The 17337-nt window shown below is 39.6% G+C and overlaps 1 protein-coding gene across 1 annotated transcript in view; it reads right to left on the bottom strand.

Moving 5' to 3' along the window:
• Positions 1-285: 285 nt before the first annotated feature.
• The window catches only part of GART (phosphoribosylglycinamide formyltransferase, phosphoribosylglycinamide synthetase, phosphoribosylaminoimidazole synthetase), a 38106-nt gene continuing 21054 nt past the window's right edge, over positions 286-17337 (bottom strand). The window contains exons 12-22 of the mRNA XM_032190896.1: positions 15131-15225; positions 14375-14484; positions 13582-13780; positions 10290-10538; positions 9800-9952; positions 8545-8748; positions 8080-8211; positions 7322-7452; positions 5760-5901; positions 2862-2977; positions 286-1704 (exon numbers count right to left, since the gene is read on the bottom strand). Of these exons, the coding sequence (XP_032046787.1) occupies positions 1522-1704; positions 2862-2977; positions 5760-5901; positions 7322-7452; positions 8080-8211; positions 8545-8748; positions 9800-9952; positions 10290-10538; positions 13582-13780; positions 14375-14484; positions 15131-15225 (1714 nt within the window). The 3' untranslated portion in view covers positions 286-1521. The remainder of the gene's footprint in view (positions 1705-2861; positions 2978-5759; positions 5902-7321; positions 7453-8079; positions 8212-8544; positions 8749-9799; positions 9953-10289; positions 10539-13581; positions 13781-14374; positions 14485-15130; positions 15226-17337) is intronic.

Consider the following 17337-nt stretch of genomic DNA (forward strand, 5'->3'; position numbering starts at 1 on the left):
ATGTAATTTTCCACTGTATTCGCTTGAGCTTTATCCTCAGTGACAGAAGATGACAGGAATATTTTGTCAGCACGCTTCTTCATCGCAGACCATCTGGCCACAGAAACAGTAAGGTCACCGCGCTCTGGAATTACAACTCACTTTTGCAGGATTGCATGTCTGTTACCTCAGAAACTGATCTGCAGTCGTTGCACTGCAGACATAGGTAGATTCTCTTTCACAAACTCCTTCAGCTTATACCCTTGGAAAAGGAAATCCAAGGAAAGATTTTGATACATTTAAGTCTTTAATTTTATTAGACTTTATTTCAAATCCAAATTGAGATTACCATAAGGACATCAGTGCACAGAACAGAAACCATTTTTTTCTGTAGTAAAGGGTAGTTCTAAAATACACATAATTGGCTGCAGATACTCGACTTGGTTTGTATGGGACAAAAATGATTATTTTTGTAAATACACTGACATGTTTTCACAGCTATAACAACACGTTAAAAGAAAACCAGGTGTTTTCAGAGTTGTAACGTTTCCTGGGTTTGTATCAGTATTATTCTAGGTGAAAATACTGTTCCCAGAATACAGGCACTTAACTTCAGCAGAATTGAAGAATGTCTCACAAGCCAAGAAAGAAAACATTTTTATCTGGTACCTAATTCCCTTTCTGCTCGTTCAGAAAAAAAAAAAAAAAATCTTTACCCTTTTGGTTCTGAACAAATCTCTGAGGAGAATTTATGTGTGGACTGTATGGATTCATATAGAAATCCTTGAAGGCAAGTGGTCAGCAGAAGTTTAATTCTACTAGGATCTGACTGACGGCAGGTTTGATATTTGAAGTTATTGGATACATCCAGAATCTAGGCCAGACAGAATCTACCAGCATTGAAACAGAAACCAGATGGGAAAAAAAAGTGCACTTTGTTATCTGCAGGAAGGGTAAGGCCTATTTTTCTTGTTTTGGCTATATATTTTGGCTATATATTTTTATGAGTCGAGTCTTTGCCTACGGCCATCACTTCCAGTTTACTACCTGCTGTTACTTATCCTTACAGACACTTTACAACACGTGACAAGAGAATCCCCTGTTACAGTCTGTATGGTCTGTTTGGAGAGAAAGTGATGTTTAAGTCAATCTCAGATCACATGTTTAGATGTTTCTAACCAAGAAATGTGTGTTGTTTTTTTTTTTTCCCTTTCTTCCTTTTTTCTTTTCTTTTTTTTTTTTTTGTGAAGAAAATGATTGATAATTGAAATGTTGACCAAGGAAGTGACCGTAAATAGGAAGCACGTAATAGAGCTGCAGCTGGAACTACTGAGAACAGCCCCCTGTCGTAACATAACCATTTGTGGCTTTCTCTGGATTTTACTTTGAATCTTTAGCCACTTGACTGAGCGCATGAAATGGTAAATCCTTTGCAGAAAACACGTTGTGAAGTAAATGCAGGTTATTAGACTGTGACCTCTGTTTTGATCAATTAATGCACCTCAGCTGTACCACCCGAGGAGCTCCATGGACTTGCTGCTCTTACTTCCAGCAGATCTTGCCAGCGTCCCCCACCTGTACCGCCCCGCTGGCGACAAGCTGCAGGGCAGCTGGGAAAGCTCGGTGCTCAGCCTCCTTCACCCGTTCAGACAGGGTCTCCACTGTGTCACCGACCTTAACAGGAACTGCCTCCTGGAAAATGATTGCTCCAGCATCAACCTCCTCCTGCAAAAGCAACAGCCAGAGTCTGTATGGTTGGAGGAGGAGAGAGAGGGGCATGGATGTGTAGCAATTGACACGATCCAGCTGTCTCAGGGATCTGTTTATCATTACGTTATTACAGGAAACGTGAAAATAGGCTAACGTGAGGAATGCAGAAAAGATATTGACACACACATGCTGGCCTGTGAGGAACTATCAGAAGCGTAGGTTTCAAAGAAAAAGAGGTGCTGAGTAACGTTTCTGCTGCAGAAAACAAAAGCCATGTTAACTGAGGACATGATAGGCTAAATTGGACAAAATTACGACATTTCAATTCAGAAAAGTGAATTAGCCAGCTTTGGCACAGAGCTGGACTAGAGGACCCAGCAGATCTTTCTTGTGCATGTTAACGAGGCAGATCCCTGCTGTTCAGTTATTGTTTCTCCGGACGTTGCCACACAGAAAGCAACGGTCATGTTTTGCAGAAAGGAATGCATTTTTTCTGACTGGAAAAAACAGTTTTTCATCTTCCAAGGGAAAGCAAATGGGAAAACAGATTTCAGGAGCAGTGGAAAAGCAGAGGATAATCTGAAGAATGCATTAGAGGACCAGAGAATAGTTACTGTCAACCCTGAGAATTAAAAAAGATGGAAAAAACCTCCCTAAACTGATAAACATGTACATCTTCCCTGTTGAGAGATCTTTGGGATTTTGTTCTCATAGTTTTGGACTTAAATAAATTGTGAAGTTTTAATCTGTTCACACAAACATGGGATTACTTCTTAACAAATCTAGACTTCCCGTGCCATTTGCATTGTTCTTTTTTTCTTGAAAGCAACAAATAAGGAAGGTTGTATGACAAAATCTAAGAAGATGATGTTGTGTACTAACTTAGGGTTAGTCAAGGCATTATATGAACTAGTAACCCCACTGCAGCTGATGGAATGGCAGCAGTGAAATACTTAATGAAGTTAACTTAGGTAAAGCTTTAACTCCTGTATTCAGTTCCAGTTCCTTCTCCAGGGACAACAAACTAAAGCACTACATTGCCTAATAACAGCATGAATGAACAAAGGAGAAAAGGTAATCAAGTGTGATGCTGTAAGGGTTTTCTAAACAAGCTCCGAGATAGAAATCTTAAGACCTGTGAATTATGAAGCGTGGAGGAAGGAAGTACTTACAGCTACGAAGTGTACTGTACAGCCTGTGACTCGGACGCCAGCTTCTAACACCAATTTGTGGGCATTTGCTCCCTTGAAAGAAGGCAGCAGGGACGGGTGGATGTTCAATATTTTTCCTAGAAAGGAGTAAGTGAGGTCATTGCCTTTTAGCATTCAGACTTATCAGAGTGTTCAAAGTATCAATAATCAACAGAGGAACAACGTACACTGAAAAAGATTTTTCTAAGCATTAACTGATAAAAAATAGCACGTGCTATTTTTGATGTTACTGACAGGTAACCAGCTCAAAGCATGTCAGAATGCCTTGCCCTTTCAATAAATCAGACACAGCAATCAGGTACAATTAACTCCATGTCTGAAACATACTTCTCCAGTGAATAATTAATATATATATATATTTTTTTTTAACAAAACAAAACACTGTCCTTTCCCTCTACATCTTGTTCTTCTCTTCTTTCCTCACAAGCCCAATCCTCTTTCTTACAAACTCAATACCCCCAAGAAACTTGGCGTGGGTTCAAATGATGTTCACAGCCTCCTGTGACGAGGCAAAAATTCTTTAGCCAGGCCTTTTCCCCCACACCTGTTTAGGTTTAATGAAAGACAACAGCTGCTCAAAGAGGAGTCCTTCGCTGTGCCCTTTGGACAAGCACCTGTCTACCACTTCTACTTTCCATGCGGAAAGTTGGCCAGGAGAGCCTGAAATGGGTAATGTAACCTTTAATGCTCGGCCAGGTGGGGCTGTTGTCAGAGCCCTGGGAAGCCTGCACCTTACTGTTTTCCTGAAAAGAGAAAGCATCAGCCTTAGCTCCTGCCTAGCTGTACGGCAGGAGACAGTGGCTATCACTGCTAGAGCAAAGCCCCAGTTAAACCACCAGAACGCTTTCTTTCTTCTGGCACGCTTTCCCTGCCTGCTCCTAATATGCCTGCGACAACTTGTCCTGCCAACGCCGGACCGGAGGGCAGTCAAAAGGTGCTTAGCAGCGCTGCATCTTCTCTTAGCTTCAGTACAACCCCTCGTAAGATTAAAAAGAAAATGACCACCAGGGCTATTTATAGCGCGGTGTGCTGCGCCCCCGCTGCCTCTCCATGCCTCCTGCTCAGGAGGGCTGCGTGTCATCAGGATTCACTGAGCACCTCCTAAATGCCACGCAGGAAGGCTGAGCTGACACATGCTGGCGGAGGCAGCGGCGTACTGAAATAGACTCGGATAATTCTGTAATGTGAAGTGAAGGCCATTTTGGGCAGTGCAATACAAAACCTGCACTCCCACTGCAAGAACTCACGCAGGTTTTGACCTGCAAAACTTAGAGGCAAATGTATTGACCGATCTGGCTTTGTACCTCAGAAATATGCAGTTTTATGCATCAGCATCTCCCTGCTTGAGCAAAAAAGTACTGAGGACTGTGAGCTGCAAATTACTCTCTCCACTTTTGTCGGAGTTTCCTCCGTTTCTCCTTACAGTACCATCAGAACCTGCTCCAAAGGAAAGCAGCTTTCCGTTTGTTTACTCCTTTACATCTGCCCTTTCTGTCAGAATTCACAGCTAACATTCCAGGGCCACTAAGCACCGAGAGGAGTTTCACAACTAACTTTAGGTCTGTGTCCTTGTAACTGCTGGAGAAAGGAAAGGCAACAGCTTTCCAGCAGCAACAAGAATCGATTGGTTCCAGACAACTTAGATGAGCCACTGCACAGGCAGGGCAAGGTCTGAATTGTACACAGACTGCTGTTAACTGGCACAGACATAAGCTGAACTGAGTGTCTGAGCTCATATCTAGGCCCTACCTGATGGATACTCTTGGTCAGAGCTCAGGTAGGTGTCTGTTTTCAACCTCAGTTCAGTGCTGGATATTTAAAAAAATGAACTAACCAGTGCAGACATCCTGTACTTGAAGGGTCTTAACTTTTGCTCTCAGGTTAGTCCTAAGCATAATACAAGTCCCGCACTGCACAGGGCAATCATCAGAGCTGTAAGTGCCCTGTCACCATACATCTCATCTAGTGAGGGATTTCTCTCTCCTAACTGCAGCTGTGTACAACGCAGACATTTACTGCTAGGTCTTCTGGACTCCGTAATGAAGAGAAACAAAATTCATCTGACTTAGGTTAGTCGACAGCTTTAGCACAAAATGAATTGCCTCCTAGGAACCTCCTTTGCTCTACTGATTTTAAATAGGGGTTTGACGAGTAGCTCAGGTGTAAAAGGTCTGTGCTATAGACACACCCAGAGTAACACAAAAGTCACCATATGAACGTAGAGCAGAGAGTGAGAGAGGCAGCTGCCCCTGTGTGATTCAGAAGGAACAAAGAGATAAGAAAAGGAACGTAACAGCTCAGGGAGGGAGACTGACCACTGACAGAGGTGTTATCAGCCTTTAACAAAGAACTGGCAAGATCGTAAAAGATGGCCAGAATGGAGGCACTGGGAACACCTCAAACAAGAGCTGCCCCCAGACTTACACAGCTCCCGGGATGTCTCACCAAGTTGGTAAGAGCTCATTACCAGGGACTGCACATCGCTGCCTAGCTCTGCAGGTTAACCTGCAGCCAAAGATACCCATCTGTCAGAGGAAGGCTGAACACTCACCACCCCTTACTGCTTAGGCAACAGCTTGGCTGAACGCCTCGTGTTTGCAGAGGTCTGAAGTTTTACTGCCTTACTTTACAAAGATTTTCTAATAAATCAAAGACCACAAGGAGATGCTTTTGCACTTGGCTTCCTCAAGCCTCTGTGGGGCTTTCTTTCAACCCTTTCCTTACCAGATGGGAAAAGACTAGTTTCCTGCAAACCCAGAATTAATATTGGCCCTTTCTGTATTTTCCATTTTCTTTTTTTCCTGAGGATAATATATAAAGTTAATATTTGTAATGCATATAGAAATACACTGTGCTTACCTTCCCATTTCTTGACAAAAGGACCTGACAGTATTCGCATAAACCCAGCAAGGCAGATCAGCTCAACTGAGAATTCTTCCAGGACTTTGTCAACTGCACTGTCAAATGCAGTGCGACTTTCGTACAGTTTGTGGTCGATAACCTGTGACAACCCAAAAGGGGAACAAACACGGGCCCGGGGTTAATGTAATCTAAAAGCCCTAAGAACAGAATGAAATGGTGCTCTGGAGTAATAAGCAAAAAACAAGTAGATCTCCACACATGGCTACAGTTGGGTGCACATACACAGCAAGAAGAGCACTTGAAAAACGCATACAGCTAACAGGCAAATAACCAGTCTTTATTCCTATTAGTATGGAGCAGAAAAACAGTTTTATTTTACTAGGCCTACGGTTGTAGGCCCAGTATTTGGACACAGTTGAACAAACTACAAATATAGGTCATTAAGACAATCTAAAGTCTTAGAATGATTTCAACTTAAAACATGATTAGTTTTAAGAACTTAGTTTTAAGTACTACTTAGCTTAAAGCATTTGTTGTCTTTTAAATAAAAGTAACCCGTTAATCCCTCCAAGATTTACCATGTCAGCACATTTAAATATCATGAAGTGGTTTTGAAAAAGCAGAACTGGCTAGCTGAAAACGTGGCAGGGGGCACTAGAAATAGAGCCCAGATCAACACTGGTCTGAACTCTGCTACAAGCTACCAGGTAAGAAGTGGTAAAGCTTATACACCTCAGTGCCTCTGTTCTGCCACTCACTTTCCGTCTTAACCACTGAGATCATCATCCCTCCAGTATATTCTTCCCCTCATTATATGTGTGTCCTTCACCTGCCTATCACGGACATACTTTACTTGTGATCTGTTTGTACTCCCAAACAGGAGACAGCAGTGCTAACAACCAGATCCTGCTACGATTCCAGTTAACAGTAAAGCGTGCCTTGGGGCCACATCTTCCATATCACCTGCAGTTATCAGTGTAAAGTGACTGTAAAATGCTAAGTCAGAACAGTATCGATTAACATCCTTAATGCACATGGCCACAGAAAGGGCAAAGCCATGCAGCAATGGATCCAGTAACTTTAAAGGAAACCCAGTGTGCTCTGAATGAGCCCTGAAGAGCCTGGAGCAATGCCAAGGGAGACAGTGGAAGGTCTCATTGAGTCTGACCTCTTAATTTCATTCCAGTGAGCTACCATGCCTGTTTAGCATCTAATTCTAAATATCAGTTCGGATAAAATACCTTGTTACTTTAGTGAAAATGCACTACACTTAAATAAATGGCAAAGTTTCGACTGTAGAAGATTTGCACTGGTTTAAGACAATGACCATGCCCAACACCATCAGGATTACTAGTAAATAGGAAATAGAAAATAGGAAGTAATTTGCTTCCCATGTTAGGTCATATGCCCAAGGGCACGAAATTCATGACAGAACAGAAAATAAAGCACTAAGACTTTTGAAATCGTCTCTTACTCAGTTAAAGTAATTATTTCACAGTGCCCTTCTACTGTAGTCAGAGCTAACGAAGGTTAATTTTAAAAAGATGAGAAATACTTACCTTTGTAGGAATACCAGCTCTTTCAGCTTTCCTTAACCCTTCCACACCAGCTTTGTTAGAAACAACAAGAACTATTTGTGCGAAACTGGTGGGCTTCTTTGTGCTGTTTATGAGGGCTTCCAGGTTTGTGCCTGAGTGAAAAAATAATTAATGAATATCAAACCATTCCTGGGGAATAAATACAGTTAACAGCTAGCAGGGGTTTTAAATAAGCAGCAGTGTGGGCGAGACCCAATCCAAAAGATACTGAAGTTAACAATAATCCTTTATTTGTTGACCTTACTGGGAAATGAATTTGACACCTGGAGTCTACAGGGCTTTTACTAGCAATTGAGTATGTAAACTGTAGTTTCTGGAATTGGAATGATGGTTTATTTCTTACCAAGTGAGAATGCTGGAAACCCTGGAAGTGACTAGGGGGCAACAGGACACTGATCTGTGTGTAAATTAAAGGTGCTGCCCCTATAGTGCAACACGCACTGGTTGTTTGAACCTAAAACATGCAGAAATTTGTAGATAAAATGAATACGTGCAATTTATAGCCAGTTTTCAGCAGAGGGTAAAGATCGTTCTATTTCTGATTGAAAATACTCCTAGGGCAAAATCTATTCTGCCTGGGACTGAGCACCAAAAGCCTGTCAGAAGCCTAGCAAAGTTGCTGTGGAGACTTGCAAGGACTTCGAGAGATTCTGATTCTGAGTTGAAGTTCCTTTTTCAATAGTCTGTTTTACCCTGCAGTAAAGAATATAAACTCTCACCTGTTCCAGAGATAAGGACAGCAACCTTCACTTTGTTTGTTTGGATTTTGCCTTGGATATGGCTGTGCACAGACAGCGACCTATTTGCTCGCAAGGCTTCAAGCAGATTGTGGACTTTAACATGGGCAGAACCTGAACACACAGAAAGGGAAAAAAAAAAAAAAAAAGAGATAAACAAAGTGAGAAACAAAGAGGAGAAAAGTACTAGTGAAAAGAGACTAGTGGCACTGCTTTACTTCTCAGTATTTATTTATAGTGCTGGTGACATCTGACAGTGCTAAGCACGTGTTCTATAGACCAAGACAGAAGTCATGAGGACTGTCATTTTAATATCCCATGCACTAAAGCCAGAGAGGTCCCAATTAATAGTTCAGTGAATGGAATCTCAGTGAAATTCCATGGAGATGCACCAGCTAAGTAATTTAGTTCTTCATTTTTTTTCAAGGAAAATAAAAATCTAGTAACCTTTTTGCAGGGAGACAACCCTTCCAATCAGCCAGGCTGTCTCGTGTTTCTGGATGTCCTTGAGGACCTGCTGAGCCATCTCCTTCTGAACGATCAAGACGGCACCGATCCCACAATTAAACGTCCGAGTCATTTCCTCCTCAGAGAGGTTCCCTTCTTTATGGAGCCAACAAAATATTTCAGGAATCTTCCAGCTAAGAGCATCTGAAGAGATTTGAAAATACAAATGAAGAGAGGAAGCCACTACCTATGTACAAAAAACTAAAATTATTTAGAGTACTGAAAGGCAAAATCCAGATGTAAAGCGCAGACTAAGTCCCACAACAGCATTAGCTTGAGTGATATGAGCTTTCATGCAGGGAAACGGGATGTTTTTTCCTTCCTTACTGAACAAGGCTTGGGAATAGCAAAAAGTGTCACTCAGGGAGGAAATTAATCACATCGCTCCACTGCAAACCATTAACGAGTAATTAAAAATAGGCTCTAAGGCAGTACTTGGAAAATCCTCTTCTCCACGGTGACAGCCCTGCTTCTAGAAAAACTATCGTACAAGAACAACAGCCATAAAACTGGTGCAAAAGCCTCACACTTCTCCAGATCCAACAAGGTAAAGGTGATTTACAGCATCACAAGAAATGCTTTGGATTAGCTGCTGTAATGGAACTCCAAAGACAGTAGGTTTCTTTCTTCATGTTATATTTAGTGACAAGTGGAAGGATGATTTATGTACAGTTCTGGGCTACAGAACTCAACTGTAGTTCCCTTATTTTATTCTACAACCCACCTGAACGCTGCATAACCTACAATAAGTCATATACCTTTTCATACTTTGCTTCTCTTTCTAGCATACCTGATGAGACTGTGGTGAGGATTAATTTAAGTCTGCTGAATAGCAGGAGATCCACCTGAGCCAGTAACCATACCTGAATGCCAATCCAAAGCTTCATGAATGTCATTTAATTATCAGTAATTTTGCAGATTATTGAAAATGGTGACAATTCACTTTGTGTTGCTTTTAAACTTGTTTTATTTGTTAAAGTATGGATAGAGCCCTTAAGAAAGCCAATCCAGGGAAGCGAATTCAGTAGACAGAAGTCCTAAGACTACAACATGTTTTGACTGGCTATAACAACAAAGAGAAAGCAAACTGATTTCTAGACAGTGCAAGTCAGTCGATACAGTCCCGTGCACACAGGCTTCCACACTGATCCGTATTAACACGCAGATGTTTCTACAGCTTTTCTTTTTATCTCACCTAAAACGACACCACAGGACTCTGGGAGAACTCGGGGGATGTTTTCCAGCAAGCCTCCTCCAGTGATGTGGGCATAGGCTTTCACGTGGCCTGAGCGAAGGACAGGCAGCAAAGTCTTGCTGTAGATCTTAGTTGGGGTTAACAAGAGATCTCCTGTAGATGAAAGAAGATGAAATAAGACGAGTTAAAGCGCAGAAAGAAATGTTAATCAGTATGAAATTGTGGAAAACTCCAAGTAATAATTTGATGGATAGTAGTGAGCGTTACATTACACCATGTCTACCACTTTTAGCATACAATTAGTTATTTCTCTCCAACCTTCATTTCTTTCCTGCATACGTGGAAAAAAAAAAAAAGATGAGAAAATCTTTGAGAATCGAGTAATTTTTCCAGTGCTTTAGCAAAGTTATAAGCAAAGGCACAGGCAAAACAATAGTGTGCATTTGCCTGTTCAGAAGTACAAGCAAAGAAACTGCGTTACAAACAGTACCTAATGTCTGATCACCAGATACGCCAACTGGAGAAGAGAAGTCTAATGATGACTTTTCAACAATCTTCCTTACGAGGCTGTACCCGTTGCTGTGAACCCCAGAAGAAGCCACTCCAATAACCACGTCCCCATCAGCAATTCTCTCCAGCTGGGGCAGCATCTGCCCTCGCTCTACTGCACCGACGGCAAAGCCTGCTAGGTCGTACTCTCCAGGGGGGTACATGCCTGGCATTTCAGCAGTTTCTCCTCCTGTGAGAATGAAAAAAAAAAAGTGAAGGGGCTATTGGAAAACACTTGGACCAGTGCACATGCATTTTTTTAAAAGTTTTAGACTCATAAGGCATTAACGGATGGAGATTTTTTTAGTTAGACAAACATTAAAAGTAATTAAAAACACACATTTATCACAGGCCTTCTAATTGAGCAAGCAAACTGGGAAAGAGCCTTTCCTCCCTCACTCTGAGGAAGAGTATCACATTGCCGTGCATTCACATTTTAAAATCAAAGCACATGGTTAGTGGGCTAGTGCTTCTTATCTCCAAATTTCTGCCAGGTTTAACATTCTCCATTAAAGACTTACAAGATACAAGAAACTCATTAAAGAACCTCAAAGGTGTGATACAGCTATTAGTTTCACTTGCCTCCACAAAGATTTTGCATATATTACTCTTCTGTCTGCCACTCCTGCCCACAACCTGGGCGCCATTATCACCACGGCTCTAGACATCTGAGGTTTATAGACTCTTTTGGGAGAACACCCCTAACAGCGAGCCTTTCCTAGCTATCCATGTCACTGAAAAAAATGTGTAGGTCATTCTACTCATCCCGATTATGAGAACATCATTGTGTTTTGTCCTGAAAGCCATGTTTTGTCTGGCTGACCTCATTCAGAATGCAGTTTGAAAAGGTAATTTTCCAAGCTTGCATAAAAATGCGTAACAATGCTCAGACAGCATTCCCTCTCTCTACATGCACCAACACAGGTTCCATTAGTGCCCTTCAGGTATAAGCTGATGGTCTTCACTGTTCTGCCTGTCACATCTCATTCAGTCTAACAAGACAAAATTGCTGTGTTTAATACATGAAATGAGCATTCACTGCTCACTCCAAAGTTCTCTGAACAGCCATCTTCACACTACTACCTCATACTCCCAAGCACCTGGTGATAAGGCGACGGGAAATGAACTCAAGTTGCACCAGGGAAGGTTCAGGCTGGATATTAGGAGAAGTTTCTTTACTGAAAGGGCTGCTCAATGTTTGACTGCTGCTCAGTGCTAGATTCTCTGGAACCTTTTCCAGGTTTCTACTCTACACTGCTAAAACCAACTTTAACATCAAAGTACATGCTGAGAAGTTTCACTTGCTTAGATATATTTGTTTAAAACCATATTTAATAACATTTGTGCAAAACCAAACTTTTAGATGTGTCCTTCAGTACTGCACTATTTAGTGGTGTGATGAGCTTAAGGTGTTTGAGCTGAATATTCAGCTAGTGCAGAAATACAAGGTAAGAATTCAGGAACATGTTATAGACAAGACTTTTATGAGGTGATACTGTACATCGACATGCTCAGTGTGTGCACACTAAAATGAATGTGTTAAGCTGGAGCCCAAACTGAAATTTATTTTAATGATTGAGGCCACAGAAAAGTGTTTCTGCTTTGGATTCAGTTACTGCATCCACTCTGTCCCTTCCTTCTGAGAGTGCCATAAATTTTGGGAAGCAAATAACGACTGTTTTCTTTATGAGTTCCAACTTATTTTTATGTTAGCACAAAAAGGATATTCACCAACCCATTTACAATTTTGGAGGTATTATTTTATGGTATTAATTTACAAATGAACAACACCCTTTGTAGTTTTAAAGTCTTCCAACTGGAAGTAAAATCTTCAAATTTCAGTAAGTAATTTCATCGTAAGATTTCACCTAACATGTACTTATGCTGAAGTATGAATGGATTGATTATATTTGATAAACTGAGAGACTACTAAAACAAACATAAAACTGGCAAACAGCTCATGCAGAAAAAATATAAAACATAACATAAATAGCCCCTTGTTCGAAGCATGTAAACTCCTTTAAAATAAGATAATCTCAGAACACACTTTTGTTGCCAACTTTTTTAAAGGAGCCAAAAAAAAAAAGGGACAGTTACACTATTACCAGTTATCAAGTGGTACATAAAGTAAGATAACTTGATCTGTTACTTTTATTCTCAAATCAAAAGCCTTTTTTGAAAAATTAGGATAATTCTCCAAGTAGTTTTTTTATAAAAGGGAAAACTATACAAGGAAACATATTTTTGGGATTAAAAATTTCATTGCATTAAAATTTAACCCTGCGTTGTATTCCTTTTATAAACTAAAGGTGTAAACAAAACAATGTCTTTTTCACTGACCTACAAATATTTTTAGAGTTGAACAGTTTTAAAGTTGTTATTTTTTATGAATTGAAATCTTGTATTATTTTCACAGATTACTAGATTACTGTATAACAGAATACATATATAATTTGTTAGTAAAACGTACTGTGTGCTTTTATTGTAGGGCTGAAAAGGGAAATGCTCAAATTTGAGTCTTAAGAGCTTCAAATATAAATCTTCAGTATGTCTGCAACAGACAAGTAGTTTTGCTACTACTGTAACTAATGAAACCTGGTTTATTCACTTATTTCTGAACTTCTGTGTCTTAAGAACTGAGCTCCAACTGAAGCTTTTCCTTCATCGATAAGGGTATTTTTCTGGTTTTCAAGTTTTATGAGGCTTGTGGACATTACATGCCTGGGAGATCTCTACCCTTCCTGACAGATTTGGTTAAAATCAGCCAAGAGTTTCAAAGGATAATGTGTACACACACAGGGACATGTGCATGCACAGCAACACATACAAATCTCGTTTCAAGGAAAACTTTAGGATTTCCTTTAGGATAAAGGATAAAAAACCCAGAAACCTAGTTGGCATGTTTTCAAAATCTACTTGAAAAACATGAAGTATTAAAAGACATTTAATACTAGTTCTTAGGTTTTTTAGGTAGCAGTTATAGTTGCAAAGTTAAATGAAAAGATGGGAATAAGAAAATTTATATGCAACTTCCTGAGCTAAGGCAACATTTGTAAAGTACCGTCTCCTTCCAGTGGGCAGAGATCATGTTCTCTGAAAGCAGGGACATGTGAACCTTTTTTTTCTACACCTCTGAGATTCTTTAATAGAGCCAGAAAACAACCACATTAAAGCAATTATACAGAGATTGCATACGGCCTTTCACACCCTTTAAAGAAAAAGCGTGTTCATACCCAAAAGAGCACATCCTGCCTTTTTGCATGCTTCAGCTATTCCTGCAATGACCCCCTGAGCCACTTCAACGTCAAGTTTACCGCAGGCAAAATAGTCAAGGAAGAAGAGGGGCTCTGCGCCTTGAGCCAGGATGTCATTGACACACATAGCAACCAGGTCTTGACCTATAGTGTCATGTTTCTTACACACTTGTGCAATCTGCAAAACACAGCGAGAGAACCTGTTTGTTAGCTTACAGAAACTGAAACACAAGCAGAGTCTGCAATGGAAGGGGATCAAAAGCATGCGGTTCCTCTAGAGGCTTTCTGAGGAGCAGCTCCAGATATTATCCTTTCCATGAGCCTCTCCTAAAATTTTATTTTAGGAGTTGTTACTTTATCAGTCGGGAAGTACAAAACAAACTTCACGGAAGGAGACTGAACTGGAAAGGGTTTCATTGCAGTTTGCATTTACTCCACAGCAACCGTATAATTGAATGTTTTCCCCATGAGTAACCTTTTTGAGGATGGAGGTTCTTCCTCAGTGAAATGGTGTACTGGCTAAGCACTTAATACTAAAAATGAGCTATTTTAAGCATCTGTTCCAATAAGGCTATTTACATGCTGAAAGTTATACGTATATTAAATTATTTTATGTGTAGGAGGGCAATTTCATTTTTCATTCCCTTTTTAGAAATACAAATAAGTATTTCTAAACATAACTCATATTTTATGATAAAACATGGACAGTGGTGTGATTAAGCAGTTTCCCCTTTGTACTGTTTTCCTTGCTTTACATGGATTTTCACATTACCTTGAGTTTTGTGCCAACACCATCGGTTCCAGATACCAGGATAGGATCTTTGTAACCAGCTGCTTTCAAATCAAAGAGGCCAGCAAATCCTCCAAGCTCTGCATTGCAGCCTGCCAGACAGAAGAAATAGGAGAAAATACTAAACTTTTATTTTCATGGGTTTCTCCAGGATCTCCAGCACATTAGCTAATTCTCTCTGTAATCTCTCAACATGACTTTGAGTTGTCACCAGGAGACTTTCCTCTGACATTTACAGCCTCTTCACAGAGACACAGAAGCTCCTAATCCTCTTAAGTTTGCTTTGTTGTTGTTGTTGTTTTTTAACTTCATTACTATTTAAAGCTAAAAATCCAAAACTTTGTAACTGAACATTCAATAATTACTGAGACTGATATACATCGCCCTTGCATTTAGCATTTTTCTGAAAAACAGAAAAGGAATTGTGGGAACAGTTTGAAGCCTGCTGCTTTCTAGGAAAGGATAACTAGGCATTTTCCCAATGGAATTCCCCTTTCTCGTTGTTACTACTGCTTACAGTCCTTGTTGCTAAGAGTGGTTAGAATACGGTAAGTGTGGTCATCTTAAAACTGAGCTTGATTAAATACTGAGAGAGACAAATATGACTGGAAATACTATGACTGCTAAGAAATGTCTTATTGCATGTGTGTGTGTGTGTGTGTATGTCTCTCTATTTTTCTCTCATAAGACTCTTTGCTATGAACTGACTGAAACAGGAATAAAGGATACAATTCTTACCTGACCTTGACGTGGCTGCAGCTAGGGGTTTAATTTTCTGAACCAAAGTATTCCCTGCTGCGATGTCTACCCCACTGTTTTTGTAAGTCAGGCCTCTGAAAGATTGTTAAAATTGTTATGGCAATCGATTTCTAAATGCACAAACACATTTTAAAATATTAATTACTTCTTTATACCATTGCTTCACTAAGGAGATTAACCATTCAGAATCTTATTCTGCTGTCAATGAAGTTTTTCAAGTATCATCTATGTTCTCCTACATGCACATTAACTTTGATCATATAAAATAATTTCTAAGTATTGCAGTATTCGTGTCAGGCAGGCTCAATGACTCAAAGGTTAATCTTTTTCCTGTTTGGAACCTGACCTCACACATATACCTGAAGACAGGGAGTATCGTACCAAAGATACAAAATTTCATGGATTTGCACTACAGATTGTTTGCTGTAAGCAGTATTCAAATATTTCCAGGTATACTGAAGACAGTATCAGAGCAAAAATACCATATGATATCCAGTAATATACCATGATTTAAAAAAAAAAAAAAAAAAAAAAAAAAAAAGCAACAACAATGTAAATGGATCAGGTTTTGTAGGGTTTGAATCCCTGGGATGGATGCTGACACATCAGTAGTGTTGTTCCTATGGTCACAACAAAATGTATACAAAAAACAGTGCTAAATCAGAACACCTCAGATAGCTTTTCAAAAGCAAAGTAAGTCAATATTCCTCTGTGACACTTTGAGAGTTTAACAACTGCAGCTTAAAGTTGTCTCTCCTTATAACCTGGAATGATACCACCACAAAACCAACTTTTTTTTTTTTTTCATGCAATTTGTCTGTTCCCCTGTTCACAGAGTGACCTTTTTGTTTTGGAGATCACAAGATTAATGACTTTTAATTACAGGTACAATGAAACAAGAGCTGTGCTATCAAGGAAATACAAAGGTAGCTGCACACACATTATATCACTGCTCGAAAATTTGCAAGAGGAAAATAATTACAAGCAGCAGCAGTTCAGCCTGTGAATAAGACTCCAAAAAATCTTACCCTGCAATAACAAGTGACCAGAGCCAGCCCCTTTCAGTCTGAAAATAATCAATACTTGACATAATTTCACCTTATTTTTAAAAGCATGGTATTTACTTTGATTGTTTAAAAGGAGAGTTTTTTTTTTTTTTTTCTTAAATAAATATTTTGGATATTTCCACAGAGAGAAATGCATAGGACTGCATTAGTCCTGCCAAACTGCCAAGAGAAGGCGTCCCCAGCTTTACAGGGCCAATCATCAACCTTCCTGAATGTGGCCCTGGCCCATGAACTCAGTGCTTTAGAGAACTATTAATTAAAGTATCCTCTTCTCACACAATGTCAATACAAATACCAATTACTTATCTTCACATAAATTTCTCAAGAGATGCACAGTACTTGAAAAAGAAGACCAGGTAGGAACACCCTTGTTCATTTAGTAAATTTATTGATTATAATTTTACAATAAACTAATCAGTATACACTGTTAGCAAAAATTAAAAACTTGCTGGTATGCTTCAAAGACTACAAAGTAAGCTACTATCAAAAGTTACGTTTTGAGCTAACTGGAGAATAAACAGGCAGATAGGCTTTATATTAGGTAAAAATGAGTCAAAAATTTTGCAAGAAATTCTCAGTAACATCAGAGGCACAGTAGGACATGCTGCTTTAAAAAAATATGCTCTCTCAAGACCGTTAAACCAAATACTGTGAAAATAAAAAGAATAATAATAAAAAAGAATGATACATTCTACCTATTTTTTTGCAGGCTATTATAGTATTATGCATATCTCAATAAGTAGGTGATTCAAGACCATTTTACTGTTCCTAGAGACTCTAAAATGAACCAGTAAAATAGCTCAAACTTCGTTCATGCATCCATTTCATGATACTAACGTTAGACTTTTCAACAACAAATTTAGAGCAAAAGCTATGGTTCAGGGTCTAAGAAACAGAAGTTCACCTTTCATAAAGCAGACATAGCACAGACAGCACAAGTTACTTGTGCTCGCCACTGCAGCTTAATCCCAACTTAGGGAATTAAGTGCGTGGATCAAAGAGTTAACAAAAAGCCTGTTCCTTCCTTGGCTGGTCCTGCTTAGACTGCTCACAGGGATGCCAGTTAAAACTTGTCTAGAGTTACGCACAATCAACATCAGTTTATTAATGTAAACTAGT

This window comes from Aythya fuligula, chromosome 1 (genome assembly GCF_009819795.1).
Source record: "Aythya fuligula isolate bAytFul2 chromosome 1, bAytFul2.pri, whole genome shotgun sequence".
Taxonomy (NCBI): domain Eukaryota; kingdom Metazoa; phylum Chordata; class Aves; order Anseriformes; family Anatidae; genus Aythya; species Aythya fuligula.